Source organism: Nannizzia gypsea, genomic scaffold (genome assembly GCF_000150975.2).
Source record: "Nannizzia gypsea CBS 118893 supercont1.5 genomic scaffold, whole genome shotgun sequence".
Lineage (NCBI taxonomy): Eukaryota > Fungi > Ascomycota > Eurotiomycetes > Onygenales > Arthrodermataceae > Nannizzia > Nannizzia gypsea.
Genome location: NW_003345197.1, coordinates 941,541 through 957,427, shown reverse-complemented (window position 1 = coordinate 957,427; position 15,887 = coordinate 941,541). Strand labels below are relative to the sequence as shown.

General features: G+C 48.2%; 4 protein-coding genes across 4 annotated transcripts in view; 2 read left to right on the top strand and 2 right to left on the bottom strand.

The window, feature by feature from the left end:
• Positions 1-1,240: 1,240 nt before the first annotated feature.
• Positions 1,241-4,577, bottom strand: MGYG_06189 (DNA ligase 4; the record flags this gene model as incomplete). Its single annotated transcript, XM_003171598.1, has 7 exons — positions 1,241-1,260; positions 1,319-1,769; positions 1,830-1,935; positions 1,995-2,127; positions 2,183-2,314; positions 2,367-4,459; positions 4,522-4,577. The coding sequence occupies 7 exons, from the start codon at positions 4,575-4,577 to the stop codon at positions 1,241-1,243; spliced, it is 2,991 nt and encodes a 996-aa protein (XP_003171646.1).
• A 466-nt stretch (positions 4,578-5,043) lies between these two features.
• On the bottom strand, positions 5,044-6,949 carry MGYG_06188 (AGC/AKT protein kinase; the record flags this gene model as incomplete). Its single annotated transcript, XM_003171597.1, has 3 exons — positions 5,044-5,244; positions 5,311-6,869; positions 6,928-6,949. The coding sequence occupies 3 exons, from the start codon at positions 6,947-6,949 to the stop codon at positions 5,044-5,046; spliced, it is 1,782 nt and encodes a 593-aa protein (XP_003171645.1).
• Positions 6,950-10,986: 4,037 nt separating this feature from the next.
• On the top strand, positions 10,987-12,900 carry MGYG_06187 (hypothetical protein; the record flags this gene model as incomplete). Its single annotated transcript, XM_003171596.1, has 1 exon — positions 10,987-12,900. The coding sequence occupies one exon, from the start codon at positions 10,987-10,989 to the stop codon at positions 12,898-12,900; it is 1,914 nt and encodes a 637-aa protein (XP_003171644.1).
• Positions 12,901-15,120: 2,220 nt separating this feature from the next.
• MGYG_09115 (hypothetical protein) overlaps positions 15,121-15,887 on the top strand; it is a gene marked incomplete at both ends in the record, with an annotated part of 3,311 nt that continues 2,544 nt past the window's right edge. The window contains 3 exons of the mRNA XM_003171595.1: positions 15,121-15,224; positions 15,422-15,467; positions 15,667-15,832. Of these exons, the coding sequence (XP_003171643.1) occupies positions 15,121-15,224; positions 15,422-15,467; positions 15,667-15,832 (316 nt within the window). The remainder of the gene's footprint in view (positions 15,225-15,421; positions 15,468-15,666; positions 15,833-15,887) is intronic.

Below are 15,887 nucleotides of genomic sequence, written 5' to 3'. Positions count from 1 at the left end.
CAGTGGTGAAAGAGCAGAGGAGCAGGTCAGACTCTGGTCGCAAGATGGGGAGAGTCTCTTATATTCCAAATAACATCCTGGCACAGAAACTCACATTCAATCTGAGTCCGCCAGCAATTGGCTACCGGAGACGAGGCCAAGCGAAAAGCAAAGCCTGCCAGCCTGTCAAGAATGGCACACACACACTGGGGGGTAGAATGGAAGAGGGGAGGAAGAAGACGCAGCGCAAGAGGAACGGATAACTATATATGCTATATCAGCGGACCCTTTATATGGGATGGGGGAAGCAAGACCGCCGGGTGGATTAGGGTCGATGCGAGAGCAACAACGCCACCTCGACTACTGCGGCTTCGCACGAATGAGCAGCCAAAGACGGCCCTTTGTCGAGTTTGCTATAACTATAAGAGGTGAAGCACGAGTCCCTGAGCTTTCTTGGGAATAGCCCGGCGTAGGTTGTTACGCTCCGCCAGGGCCAGGTTCTGCGCTCCTCTCAGACGAACGCTGGTCGATATCAAAAGCGCAGCCCAACCGACGAACCGGACAGGTCAGTTACATGCAACCCCATCGCTACATCAGACATCTCCGAGGGCTGGGCAGGGTTAGAGGAGGAAGGCAGTGGCCCGTTTGCGAGGCTGTCTTGGGTTTTTGGAACTAACTTAACTATCTTTTCCCCCAGACGCCAGGGTGTCCGAGAATACGGCGGCCCAGGATATGGCTCTGCAGCTGGACGGTAGCCAATCACCAGGTGCACTATTGCTATTCTTTGCAGCTACGGAAGATCAGGAGTATGCGGAAGGGATGCAGGGGCTCGGTTATATGGAGAAACAATGATATCAGACCCTCAAGCGCTCCACGATGGCCATCGACGACGGTCTCATGCCAAGCAGTTAAATAAGTACTTCCCACACATATACAGACGTGATGGTAATTACTGTCGCTATAGAAAAGGAGTAACCAAGTTACCGGAGAAAGAGAGAGAGACGCAGCGGAAGACGCCTTTGTTACTGACATCCAGCATAAATAATGATTACTATTATCTCGGTCCCTAATGGGTGAGCCGGTCTGGGCAGTCAGGGGGCAAGCGACTAGTTCAGTGAAACGGGCTGGGCAACCACTGCGAGCAGCCAATTTTACATTATTTCCTCTCATCAATATCATATCATCGTTATAATAATCTATATTTTAGCGACTGATTCCAAGTCTTGTGTGATTGAACAACTCATAATTCAGATCCAACGGCTCACTTAGGCGCAAAAAATCCTACGGAGACCTAGTTAGCACAGTCCTGTCAGGGCAGCGACCAGCACGGGATACTTACGCTCTTCATCAACCAGTGTCTTTTCTTTCCAACATTCTTCTATCCACTGAACAGTCACAAAGTGAGGAATGGGCCGTCGAGATGCAAATCCTGATCTCAGAGCAGAATAGCTTTTGGCCTTTCCAGTCTCTGGATCCCTGTCTTCTGATGGATCAACAATAACGTGGGTGATGCGATTGTTCGTCTGGTCGTCAACCACGGTGGCCCCTGTAAAAATGACCGTGTTTCGAGCCAGCTGCTGACGTATCGACAGCCTTTCGATACAGGGCCTGCCCGGGGCGCTGGGCGGCTGGTTGCAGGGGACAAAGAACATTGTCAAGTCTTTAAACAGCCACCCCGCGACAAAATTATCGGCGGAGCCTTGATCTCGATCCAGGGAGAGGTCAGACATGATATCAAGCCTATCTTCTTCAGATATATCATCTGATGCCAAGTTCATCTTTTGTAGAATCTACCTAAATGTTAGCATTGTCGAAAAAAAATCAACGTTATATCTTATGATGATAGTTACCGCTGTAAGCTCTGGGATAGTGGTATTTCTGGCAAAGCTGTCGTCATATCTGTCGACATTTTTGCTGATTTCCTCCTTTTGGTCTTCTTTGGTGAAGAACATATGCCTGTTCATGTATTTAGTAACACTGACTCCTAAAATAATGAGCAATTTAAAACAACTTACCGTGGCTCTAGAGGGAGTAGAACGTCATCTTCCCCGGTATCAAGTTCATTTTGTTCGATGCAGTCAAAAATCCAGGAGGGTCGGATGACATTCTCAAGGGCAGACTTCTGCAACGACGCTACTTTTACGGTTCCTTTGGCCGCATTAGCATTGGTAAGATATCGAGTGACAAAAGGTGCTTAACATACTTCTGTCCGCGATGCAGTAGGTGTTCTTTGATGCAGTGTTTGTTTGATATATCTTTCCTCCATTCGCCTTAATTAGCTGTTCCAGATCAGCTTTTGATTTCTTCGTTGGCTTCAAAGACTCGGACATCACAACTATAGGAGTGTCAGCAAGATTCATCCTAGGACGCTGCATTCCCGAACTCACAGAATGAAAGCCCATCAAAAATATGGGCTTTCCCACCAACGTATGCGACCTTTGCCTCGCCAGAGCCAGCAATGATTAGTTCTTTCTTTTTACTCCGTTTGGCTTTCTTCCCGCGGGATTCCACTTGAAATTCATTGTCCTTCTTCTCTTGCTCAGCACCGGCCTTTAGGTCCATGAATTCCTGAACAGACAATGCACTCTGCCAGTCCTTATCCATCCTTAACCGCTTAAAGCGAGGAAATCGAACTGTTAGCCCCAGCCTAAACTGATCACTAGGTGTAACAGCTGCTGCCTTAACGCATACGACGACCGAGTCATCAGGCTTAATCCATACATCTGGCCGTTCATGCTGTGCATCGCAACCCGCAAGTTCTATGTATTCAGTAGGCGGCTTTTTGGGATTCCAATCATGCCACTTGCCATCGGTATGGTGACGAATATTTGCATAATCCGCTGCTGTGAATCCTCCTCCGACTTTGCAGAAGGAATAACATTTCATCGGATTAGCCCCATCCTGGGCATCAACCCTCAGGCCGCAAAGGTAACTAGAGATATTTCCGCCTCTTTTACCAGAGCCATAGTAACCACCCACAACAATACAGTCCATAGATTCTCCAAATTCAGTCATGTAGTCTGGTTTCACTTTCATCCAGTCATCGTTGCGCTCGTTGAGTCGATATGGGGAGTTTGGGTTCTTCAAAACAAGGCCCTCAGACGCCTCTGCTACTACTTTCCGAAGTAAAGGTTCAATATCACTCGCACTTGTGCCAACGTCATAGGGGTGAATTTCAAAGCGTCGGTGAACTGGAACCACACTTGCTTCTAGTGCTCGGCGCCTATCCCGAAGGGTGTATCTTGTCAGGGGCTTACCGTTGAGATACACGATATCAAATATCCTGAATAGGGGACGATGACCAGTTGCAGAAAACGGATTTCGCTGCTCTGATAAAGCTGCCGTCTTTAACGTACCAAATGGTACAGGTGCATCCTGTTCCGGATCCCAGGTAATCATCTCTCCATCAAGAATAATACTTTCAACTCCGTCCGCAAAGGCATTCTGCAGATGCCTTGTTAAAGATCCACTTTCGTCATAGAACCCATTTCCATATAGGTACGTGTAATCCTTGGCCTTTCTTGACCAAAATTCGAATCTCTTTCCACCTGGTATAGAGCTGTTCGTCTCCATATGAAGCTGCATGCGTTCACCATCGAGTTTTTCTTCAATCCAGAATTGAGGATCATCTTCAGCTAACCTCATCCTTTCAATCATCTTTTGAAAAGAGTGCATTTGGAATTGAGCGAGCTGTGGTTGGAAGCATTGCATAAGAGTAACGCGGGCTTCATCCGCGTCAAGGCGAATGCTTGGTAGGTATAATTCCCAGCATACTCGACGAAGGCTACTAGAAATATTGAAAAGGCTCTCGGCATCTGGATGCCAGATTTCAAAAAATGTTCGCTCGGTAGCACCGACCTTCATTTGTCGTAGAATAATCCTTATCAGCCACATCATCTCTTCGGGGTTCATCCGCCGATAAAATTCGGCAAGGATGGGTTGCTGTTCATCCTCCTTAGAAGCGGCAGCCAAGTCATCAAGTCGGGAGTTAACTTCAGCAATTGACATGTCACCCACTTCCATTCTAATTGGTCTCTTGGAGATGACTTCGAAGCAGCGGCCAGCAAAGTCTCCGGCCATTGCAGTTGCTGCCCTTTGTCCAGGAAGTTTCCAATTCAAAAGATTATAGCCATCTTCGGAATTTTTGTCAATTTTCATGACTTTGACAAGCAGTTTGCCAATAGCCTTTTCTTTCAATCCATACATAGCACGATCACGGTCTTTCTCGGGGACAATAAGTCGGAATGCCGGGAAAAAGTCATTGCCGACTTGCTGTCGCCATCGAGAAATAAAGCGTTCAATCACATTACGACGTAACTCATGCGGTGAGAGGTTGTTGCGCCCATGGGGCCCTGCCTTCCTTCGAGCTGCTGGAGGCCCTGCAGGTTTCTTTTTGAGGTCGTTGAGAGGGTTGAATAGCGATATGAACAAGTCATGAAAAGGAAGAGTCTGTCCGTGATTACGTGGCCTATTTGGGTATCTGGCACATGGCTAAATTAGTATCATCGACTCTTCAATGTTCCGGCTTAAAGGACATCATACTTCTCGTCAAGCTCCCTTTCAGTCTCCCGAGTGACACCAGCTGGGTTTAGCTCCATAATATATCAGGGTATCTAAGTAGGCAAAATATATACGCAAAATGAAACAGAATGGACTTGATACAACTACTCTTCTGGCTGATTATGTCCAGAAGCAATGGATGTTTGGAGCGTCTTCTTAACGCGAGATATTGGAGGCTCTTTGGAATTTAGGCAGACACGAACGGCACGCCTTTACACGTGACCTGACGTCATCGCTAAAAATAACAAATTTCCACGCATTCAAGGGGCCGATTAACACAGTGGACGTTGACAACCACCTGAGTGTAACAACATTCGACGGCCAGATTCATTTTTCTCTCCCAATGGATACTAAGAAACTGCGGGATATAGCTACTGATAGGTGTGAAACAGTTGAGATGCTGAATGTGCTACTGGATCTAAAACACGAAAATATCAAACTATGACCAGTGTCCCCATCTCCAAATCAAAAATTGAAACGCCATATAAATAGTGCAAATCAGCATCAGTCCTGCACATTGTCTATAAATGAGGGATCTTTTATACTGCCGCCAGCGTCATTCAAGCCTGCGACGGGCCGGTTATAACTGAATCCAGCGAACTGGTTTTGCATCGTTTGAGAAAGAACGGGGTCATCCACAAAGGAGTCCTGGGCTGGTTCGGATGTGAATTGCACATCGAAGTTGGCGGTATCAAGAGCGTCCACCTGTGATCAATAGTTAGATTTGTTCCTTTGTGGCAGGGTGAAACTGAAGGGTAAAGTAGAACTTACAACGTTGGGTTTGAAAGCAGGTTCATATTTGCGCTGCAGCAACTTTCTCCAGTCAATTGCATGGAAGAACGGGTGAGCCTTGATTTCAGCCGAGCCATTGGCTCCAAGTCGCTCAGAGGGTTCTCGGTTGAGAAGCTTGGTTAGGAGGTCCTTTGCAGTGGCAGGAACAATATCATGGCTTGGGAAGGTGAGAGGATCAGACAAGATCTTTCGGTACATCTCATTCGTATCCTCGGCATAGAAAGGTGGAAGACCAGTAAGCATCTCATACAATAAGACGCCTAGAGTCCACCAATCGACGGTCTTGTTGTATCCGTGGCCAGTGAGGAGCTCAGGAGCCAAATATTCAGGAGTTCCGCAGAAAGTGTGTGTCTCATCTTCATCTTTCATCTCAAGCTTACAGAGTCCGAAGTCACAGAGGGCAATGTGGCCTTGGTAGTCCAAAAGGATGTTCTCAGGCTTCAAATCACGGTAGATGACGTTGAAGCCGTGAAGACATTCCAGAGCACACAACAGCTCAGCAGTATAGAAGCGAGAACGGTTAATATCAAAACGCTGCTCCTTGGTTAGGTGGTAGAACAATTCTCCTCCGTTGACAAAGGCCAAAATGAAATAGAGCTTTTCGGGGGATTGGAAGGTAAATTTAAGGGGAACGATAAAGGGGTTGTTTATCTGGGCAAGAACCGAACGTTCAGCAAGCGTATGAGTCACTTCCTGGCGGGATATGATCTTTGCTTTCCGGATAATCTTCATGGCGTAAATACGATGGGTATCTTTCTTTCGAACCTGCATGACTTTACCAAAACTGCCCTTTCCGACGACCTTGAGCAGTTCAAAGTCGTCAACGTTAAGCTTATTGGCCTGGGTTTCGACATACTCCCAGCCGATCTGAAGTTTGCCAGTACCGTATTGCAAGTCAATCCATTCAACCTCACGGTAAGGCCCATCGAACTGGGGGCTAATATGCGCAACACCTAAAAAGATATCCTGACTCCGGCCAGATCCTGGTGCAGCATTGGGGTTTCGAAGGTACATATGAACTGTGAGCTGGGCAACACGCGAAACATCAAACTTGTACTGAGTGCTGGAGCCGGCCCAAACGGGGTTCTCAGGACTACCGTCTATGGAATTGATGAAAACCTGGAGTTTGTCAAAATCTACCAGTGCGTATGGCATATATTTCCGAGATATTCTTCCGTGGTTCGTAGGAATGCCTGTGAAGCCGCCTCCGGACGTCTGTGGTCTGGTAGAGCCATTTCCCCGGCCTACAGCGAGTGAGTTCTGCTGAGTAGTGGCTGCCACACCTCCGGTGCTGCTGTTGGTGCGGTGGTGCGAAGCAAAGGCCTCTCGATACTGCTCCGGCAGGGAAAATCCACGGCCTTCATAGAGAGTGACGACTAAGATGCCTGGTTTCGATGTGTTTGTATCCGGAGCCGAGCCGTTTTCCTTTGCAGAGCTGGCACTGCTCACCGTGGGCGTTGTGGGAGTATCTTTATCCTTACTCGACGCTAGGGAGCTGGAGAGGTTGGAGAGGGCGCTCAGATGGGTCTCTTTCAGCTCTAAAAGGCCAGCGGGTTAGCATCGTCAGCAAGGACGGGGGGGACTGCTCCCGCATACTCTTTGTGATATTCCAGGACATCTTGCAAGTAGGATTTCTTCAGAGTGTTAGATACGGGGTGATTTGGTTGTTGTTGGTTGTTTGGTGATGTTGAAACCCCAAGATTTGCCCTTCTGCTCGCTCTGCTCCGGCTCTCCACCATATATTTATTGAATAAATAGTAATCTTTAACTAGCTGCCCTTGCCGAACCCCCACTTATTTAACTAAGTCAAAACGCCAAAGAGAGACAAGGGAAGAAAAAAAGGGGGAAAAGACGAAGCCGAAGTCTTTGCTTTGGCGCTGTTCTTTTTTCTTCCCCAACGAGTCGTTCAGGAGAAACAGACGAAGACAAGGCGTCTGGCTAAGGGATCGCCGACTAGTTAACCAGTTAATCAGCGACGGACCGATGGTTGTTTATTTATATCTACACTGGCTGCTGAGTCTCCGCTACATGTGCATCCCTACGAGATGGCAAGTTGCCATCACGCTGGTGGTGGCAAAACCGCGTCAATATTAAAAGCGAATGCGATGGTAAGAATACTTATGATGGCATGTCGATAGGTTTATTTGTTGGGATACCTGGTCCATCGCCGTTGAAGTTTTAGAACTGGTATCTTGAATAACTGCTAGTCACGGAGTACAGACACGGTAACTACGTTGGGCGAAAGAGAGCCGGGTGAGAATCAAGTCATCATGCTCAGCCACAAGTTCGTACCCAATATGATACCTTTGGTTTCTCTCTACCCAAAGAAATTTGAACCGTTGGTGCCCTTCACCAGGCACGTTAGCACTGCATGTTCCCGATGGAAGGATGGCGGGAAATTAGTGATACGTACCCTATGACAAACCGTGTTTCCCCTTAAATAATGGTTCAACCAGGAATTTGGGCGACATCTAGCTCGTGGTGTATCCTATGGATCTCCATTGGGGGTTCAACGACTTCCCCCTTTTTCTTGTTCCCAGGTTGCCATGAACAGGCATGAGACTCTACGTTTAAGGATATTTCGGGACTTCTTCTACATGCTTTGAGCCAAGCTCAAGGTCTATATAGAAATTCACCCTTTGATTTACCAACCTAGCGGAAAGCGTGACGGAATTAGGCTCTCCGAATAAGCCCGTAGTACCATGAGGTACTGCTGGAGCTTGAGGTAATCGTTTATGCATCTCGACTCATGTACGACAAGCTATTCTCGAGTATAACTTACATACCTTTATAAGTTTGACACTGGAAGATAGACCCGGGAGTCACTACTACCTACTATACAACAACAGAGGAGGATCTATCTCTATGATACCTGGCAGGTTTATCACACAGACTGTGGGATGCATATGTACTGCTACCATGGCTCCTTTCAGCAGTATGCTTTATGGTATTGGAAGGCATTTGTTTTTGACCGTCTTTCTCAAGGTGCAGCGTGATGCTTCAATTACCAAGCTTCATCCATCATTCAAGTAAAAACTCTTTGGAGTTTTACAACGGACCCAGGGCTGTGTTCAGATTCTGGATAATTATGGCAAGAGCCCGATGTGTTATTCGAGTGGTACGACATCTATGAGAAACATGAGAGTGTTTCCAGACCGACCAGCCAACCAACCTAGTGCCATATAGATTTAGTTTACAACGCCCAGGCCACTACTAGGTTATATCCTACCTTGTCCCTACCCTTTCAATTTGATTTAAGCGGAACCGGGAGTAGTGAATTGCTATATTGACAGGAGGGTTTATTTCATTCACCCAGTGGTTGCATGGTGCGAAATAAGACGGCTCAATTAACCCCATCAATCTGGAGGCTTCACCTCCTGCCTTCAAAGGGCTCTCTATGCCAACACCTAAACAGCTTGATAGGGACGGCATTTGCAGAATCTTGGGAAAGATCTGGATCACTGCTGTTCAAGTGTCATGCAGACGTCCATGAGACATATCGTATTGATAAGTAGCATTGTTGACACCATGCCACCTAGATAATAACGCGAATTCAGAACACACGATCCCTTTTTACCCGCAATACCAGTGATATCCTGCACAAAAACTGCAAATCCAAACTCGGGGAAATGCTCTAGAGATGGAGTAGAGGGTTGAAAAAGAGGCAGGCTCTCAAGCTATAGTGTTTTTGAAGATTGGGTGGTGGCATTGAGAAAAGGTAGACATATCTGACGAGACAAGAGAGAGCGTACGGAGAAGAGATAACAGAAGAAAGAAGATTTATTCATTGACTTCTAAGGTTGATGGTCCTGGGTATATTTCGACTTTTAATGCACATGTCATTGTTATTAGACACGCGCCTAATAGACAGTATATCACCCCTAACGGCTCTTTGACATCGTGGGATAGAATTGGAGTATGCGGAGATTTGACCCGTAGTTTCAATTACTTGTTTAGGAAATTGTTAATCCCAACCTCAACCCCAACTTTCTGACGACATTAACTAACATCTGCAATTCAACGGCTTCAGCGGCTTCAGCAACTTCAAGGAAAACTCCATTTGATCAATTTACGAATAATGGATATTCTCGAATACAAGGCCTTCATAGATGGTTCGTGACTCTATACTATCTGCCTCACTCGCTGGGCCTCCGGTTCAACCCAGCTCTCCAGGCTCATTGGGGGCTAGCTAATTAGTTTAACAGGCTGAAGTACTCCGTACCGTTTGTTGTCATGTCTGGCATCGAAGTAACGAAAAAGCCACAGTGCATTGGACCAGTTTAGCCGTCCAGATCGTTCCGTTATTCTGGACAGATTGGAGATACCACCTCATCCTTTTTCCACCAGACATCGCTGGAACAAGCAATAACTACTCCGTACCCGGATACCAACGCACTCGTAAAGTTATGTGGAGACATTCTTTCTTTTTTTTTCCCGGGAGAAGTCCTGAACTCCTCCTACGCGGGCCGCTTGCTAGCGTTTCATGTATGGGGTAACTCGCTATAGTAAACTTGTTTGCTAGTTGCCTGGCAGAACCAAAGAAAGAAAGAGAAAGGAGCATCTCTTCTTCTTTTGCCAGGTGGTTCCTACTGTCGTGAGCGATAAAATACGTCCGTCAAAAGAGCAAGATTAAGGGATAACGGCTGCACGCTAGAAACCTAATACGGAGGTGGTCTCTGCTTTGTAGAAATCGACCATACAGGCGAGGCGGATTAGCCAGGCTCTCAGCACAGCTTTCAGTCACAGGGATGAGTGTTTGATCAATAGTCAAACTTCGTATACTCCATACGATGCTTGCTTGGTATACCGAGGTTCTTCGATGGCTCATCTCCGCTTTTTGCCTACTGGCTATTCTCTCTATACAGATAGACCGTCCTAATCGTTAGCTATCACGCTCGCGCTACATAGACACTTCGAAGCGGTTCAATACAACACATTGGGCTAAAGCTGCATTGAAAAGGGAAGAAAGGAGATATAGGAAATTTCACCAAGGCCCAACCCCGAAGTAAGTGACTTATACGGGGTAATTATTCCCCCCGGCCCTATTTTTCTTTTCCCATTCAAGTGACAGCTTACTTTTTCCGTTTCCACGCTCATACAGAGCTGACCACATCAACGATTTGATCTTATCGGCCGTTAGGCTTATATATACGGGGGAACATTTTACAGAGTATACCCTTGACCAATGAGCTTAACCCTAAGGATGGCAGCAAGCATATCTGCGCCATCATGAATGTCCGCCCTGAGGGTAACTCACTCAACTCCAACATATCGACCAAAATCTTCATAGTTAGTTAAATATGTACGCCGATGTTTGGGTTCCAACCAACTGCGGGAACATGGATGGCAGGTTGGCCAAGAGATTGATCCCTCTCCACTTAGCTTCTTCACTAACTAACGAGTTAACTACATGAGTGCCTGGTGACCAAGACGTCCATTTTAGCAGAGGGCATAAGGCTTCAAGCGCCGTCTGATCGCCTCCGCAAATAGAGCTGTCATATCACATTGGGAACAGACACTTGGAAGACAAGAGGGAACCGACCTGACAGCTCACCTTTGCTTTTTCCTTCCATCGTCTTCCTTCGCCCCATTTGGTCCCAAGTTCCGACTTCATCTCTTTCTGTCCCTTGGATCAGCTAGATGCACCGAGTTCCAATGGCTTCAAGTCCCGGAGCCGGTCATGGTTCAAATTCAAATTCTGATAATGGGGACGACAAGAAAAAAACAACGAACGTTTCCGCTGCCCTTCAAGGAGCAACTCTGGCATTCGCATCGCAAGCCAGCCAAAAACAGCCACGGAACAGCGGGAGCCCAGAGAGGAGGATACCACAAACCAGGCAGCCAGCGGGGCGAACTATCCATGATGGAGCTCGAAGAGCAGCTCTGATCGCGGACGCCGCTGCAGCCCAAAGTCGAGCCACTACTGATACTGACCGGGGTGGTGATGAACATCTGGTTTCAGCAAGCACTGGAGCAGCAGTGAAAGACAGGATTCAGCTCTTTTCTCATCCAGACAATAGTGGTGGTGGTGGAGGTTCTACCGCAGGAGAAACTCAAGTTCCACAGCTTGCGAAGGCTGTAACCTCGGTCCAGAGCAACGACCAAACGGCCTATGATAGAATAGTGACGCAGCCAAAAATAGGGCCTGAATACCACCCCCAGCGCATTGCAGCTAAACTTGCTGTGGATAGGTCTGCTACTGGACCCAAGGCAAGATCAAGGTCCCCGTCCCGGGCCGCCTCTGTTACCACGATAAGCTCGCCGCGAGCCAGGGAATTTCGAGAGTTAATTACACATGAGGCCCATCGTATCCCAAATTCGCCAGCTAGCCGTGAAGAGGACGACAGTGGTGCCATTATTACGAGCTCAAGGAGGGACAAAGGCAATGCACCTCCAGATCCGGAGGTGACCGATGCAGGAGAGCCCTCAGCTGCACAAAACATGCCAACGCAGCAGAAATATGGAGTCAATACCCCTCCTCTGCTTCCGAATAGGTCAGTAATGACCAGAGATCGATCTTTAACGAAAAATATGGATTCCGAACCTGACCAAGGACCTCTTCCACCACCTCCTCCTCCGCGGCGTGGTAGAGCCCTCACTCCACCTCCAGCTCTACCCCCAAGATCATCTACAGCTCCTCAGCGCAAGGAGAAACCGCCGCCTCCAGCATCACGGCAATCGACTACGACGACATCTTCAATCATCGACAGACCTCTGACCCCTCGTAAACCACTCCCTTCCTTGCCTCAGCACAATCCGCGTCCACATCCACTCCCGCATGCCCGGCCAACACCGCTACAAGCCCAGCATTCTGGGGTTTCTGAGAGTGCCTTGGCCGATGCAATCGCAGCGTCAACACTAGCATCACGACGCACTCCATCACCATCCAAACATCATGGCAATAGCAATAACAACCCTCCTCCGCTACCGCCTAGTCGACGATCAAGGTCTCGCTCGTTTCTTCAGGTTAGCCACAGTGGCAACAGGAGCGACCGCCATGACCGGTCAGGAAAAGGAGACGATGGCCAAAACAACAGGACTCCTAGTCCCAGCAAGACGACGACCATGAAACGGACAATGCGTGCCCCTGCCCTACCTGGGCCGGACTTTGCAGCCGGCGAGAGACACAGAAGCAAGGAACACAGCCGGAAAATCATCCGAACGCACCCGCATAAGCATCGGGAAGGCGATCGCAAGCGTTGGCGTGACAAGGTGACTGCTGCGGAAAGAAAGCGCTACGAAGGGGTATGGGCGGCGAATAAAGGTCTGTTCATCGGTGCGCATGAACAGGTCAATATCAAAGATAGGTCTGTTATCCTCGAGGAGACTGTATTGAGCATAGTTGTCCGGGACATCTGGACTCGGAGCAGACTACCGACCCAGCTGCTGGAACAGATCTGGAATATCGTCAGCCACCATGCATACGGGCTGTTGACTCGGGAGGAATTTGTCGTAGGGATGTGGCTGATCGACCAGTGCCTGAAAGGGCACAAGCTACCTGTCAAGGTATCACAGAGCGTATGGGACAGCGTGCGAGTGGTTTCTTCAGGAGAGTTCAGAGGCCATTAATTAGAGTCTCTGTCTTTCCGTCTTGCCTTGCACTGAGGAAGAGGGGGGGGGGGCGGTAACACCGTTGGGCGTCCCAAGGGCTGCATCGACGAGCAGATTTTACCACGTTCTGGCCAGAGTAAGGGAAGATAAGGGGAGAAGACAAGCCTGGACCGCAAGCAGAGGGCACTGATTGAACCGCTCCCTTGCGGCCAGACCTCACTATTTTACCAGCCACATCACTTAAATCACTAATGCCCGGAAGAAAAAAACGTCAGCATTGAACGTCGGTGCTTTTGCCGTGTGGGGAAGGAAGGGGAGCAAGCAAGCAAGCAGGCAGGAGAAGCCGTCAAGATACACCTACTATTGGGCATCCATCTCCTCTATTCCCATAAGAAGCCACTCACTCACGCCCCCCTTTTTTTATATTTTTGTCTATATGCATCTAAGCTGCCGCCCACCGAACGAAAATATAACTGCAGGGTGCAAAAAAAGCAGCTTTTGCTCTCTCCAGGCTATCTACGGGTCATCCCAGAGTGGCTTGCTCCATCCTCGCCCCCCGGTCACGGTCCCAGGCGCCATCCCCGTCCTCAGGCATGGCAGGGCCCATCTTGCATCTTGCTCCGTAACTAATATAAGCAAAAAAAAGATGTGTTTGGCAACTTGCCAACTGTTAGCGAAGACACCCTCATCCTTGCAGTTTGTAATAATGTCGCAGGTTCGTGAAGCTTATTTGGGCTCTCTTTCGCTCAGCTGCAGCTTCATCCTAGGTTTTCTTTTCCTCTCTTCTCATCAGTTTTTTTTCGTATTGACGTATGAGCTAACTAGCCAGGCATGTTTTCTTCTTTTTCTTGTGTGCACGATCGCTCAAGAGATCGAGCAGTCGTAGCTTATATAGTTGCATGTATACATGTCCCTGCGGGCAAAAAGCAGGTAGCACAGGAGAAGAAACCATATGTACATCAAGTACATATCAAACCAACAACCTAAGGCGGAAAAAGGAACAAGAAGGCTGTATAATGGGAGACAGCAAAAAAGCAATGTATATAGAAGAGAGAGAGAGAGAGAGGAAAAGAAAAGAAGCAACTTAGCTAGTGTTTTGCTCTCTGGGCTTGTCTCTTCGCCTGTCTGTCTGTCTGTAGTTAACTATCATCGCTCTGCCATGTCTTCAACCACCGTCTTGTTGCTTTTTTGCATGTTTTATTTGTAAGGACCAGAGGAATAATATCTGATAGGATAGGGCATCCATTACTTTTATTACAAAAAGCGCAGGAAGGACAGGAGGGAATCCCCCTGAAGAGTCGCTGTCCGTTCCCCGGATCAACCTCGACGTCCATTTCTCTCGTACGGGAGCAAGGGCAACCAACTATCATCGAAACAGCCAAAAGAAACACAGCAACCAACACGGTCAAACGAGTCTTCGGCTCTCTAGCGATACAATCATCATCGTCGTCGCCATCCTCATCCTCATCCTCATCCCCATCTTCACCCTCACTATCGTCACGGGAAGTACAGGGTGTATGCTTGTATAGTCTCCCTCTCCCATCAACTCCGACCCGTTCGACCGGCCAATCCCTCAGCCAACGCAAGCAGAGACAGAGGGACGCTTGTCTTTTCCTCTCTCTCTCTTCTGCTTCTGCCTCTGCTTACTCTTTCTCCTTTCAGGGCTGGCCTGCAAGTAACTGCTTACCTGCACTGCCGGAGTAGTCCGTCCGTCTATCTACTGTCCTGCCGGGCGCACCAGAAGACAGAAAGCGAGACCGAACGAGACAGAGACAGAGCTGGACTCGACTCTTCCTCACGCAGCAACTCCGTAACTACTTCACGACCAGCTGCTGCTTCTGTTACGTGACTTTTACCCCCATGGTGGATATCCTGCTTGCCTGCCTGCTTGCTGCGTGCAGCTTGTCTACCAACCAGCTAATCTAACCAGCCAGTTCAACCAACTTAGCCTCCAGCCTCGTTCCATACATCACATTTTTTTCCCTCTCTCCCTTTAACCATCTTATCTATCCCCTTGTCCCCTTGAGCAAGATATCCGGACAAACTTTTAGCGCCTCTTTAATTTCGAAAGCGCAAAGCCAAGGGGGGGTTGGAAGAAGGGCCGTTTTTTTCATCTTCTCCCTACTCTCTCCCGCCTGCTCGGGCTCTGACATCTGCTGCTGCTTCACCTTCTCCCTTTTTCTTATGGCACATACTGCGACATCACGCCCGCCCGGACAGATGCTATCAGCCGGCACCATGGAAGACGATAGGCGCCAGTCCGCCATTGATAAGCCGTCTATTACCAAAGTAGCCCGGAAGAAGTTCGCAAAGCCACCGGTCAAGGTCGCCTGTCTCTCATGGTATGTCATCTTTTTTTAATGATGCTAGTTTTAAATATAACAACGGCTATTACCCACTTTGGCCGCCCCCCTTTCCCATGCTGTCGCTCCTGGCTGCAGCTCTGGCTCATTTTCTGTTCTCTTCTTCTCCTTTTGATATTCGCGATCCTTGAATTGTTTGAATACTTGAAACTATATCTAACTCGGGGCTGTTCTAGTCGAGCATCAAGAATAAGATGCGATGGAAAGGATCCATGCTCCTGCGTACGTGCAAAACATATATTGCATCAATCAGCTCCAGATTGGCATTCTCCTTTACCCTTCATCTACCTCCTTCCTTCGCTGTATCGTACCACTGTGTATGCGCAGTCGAGCGGGAAATAAGAGAGAGAGAATAGGGGAAGAGAAAGTCCTCCACTGTGAAAGACATAATACCAATTACGCTCAATGTTATCATCTCTAGTGCGCCCTCAAAGGGAAAGAATGCTCCTATCTCCCGAGCAAGCGAGGAGGTCCTCGGAAGAAGAGAGCCGATCCTCCTTCGTCCCTGGGTGATACCATGCAAAGTAGAATCTGGTCTACCGTGCATCCCGTCCCTCGAATAGACGAAGGTTTGTATTACAAGCGGCGTTATAATGCCACACTGTTATAGTCAATATTGGCTGACGTCTGCCAGTCGAGGAA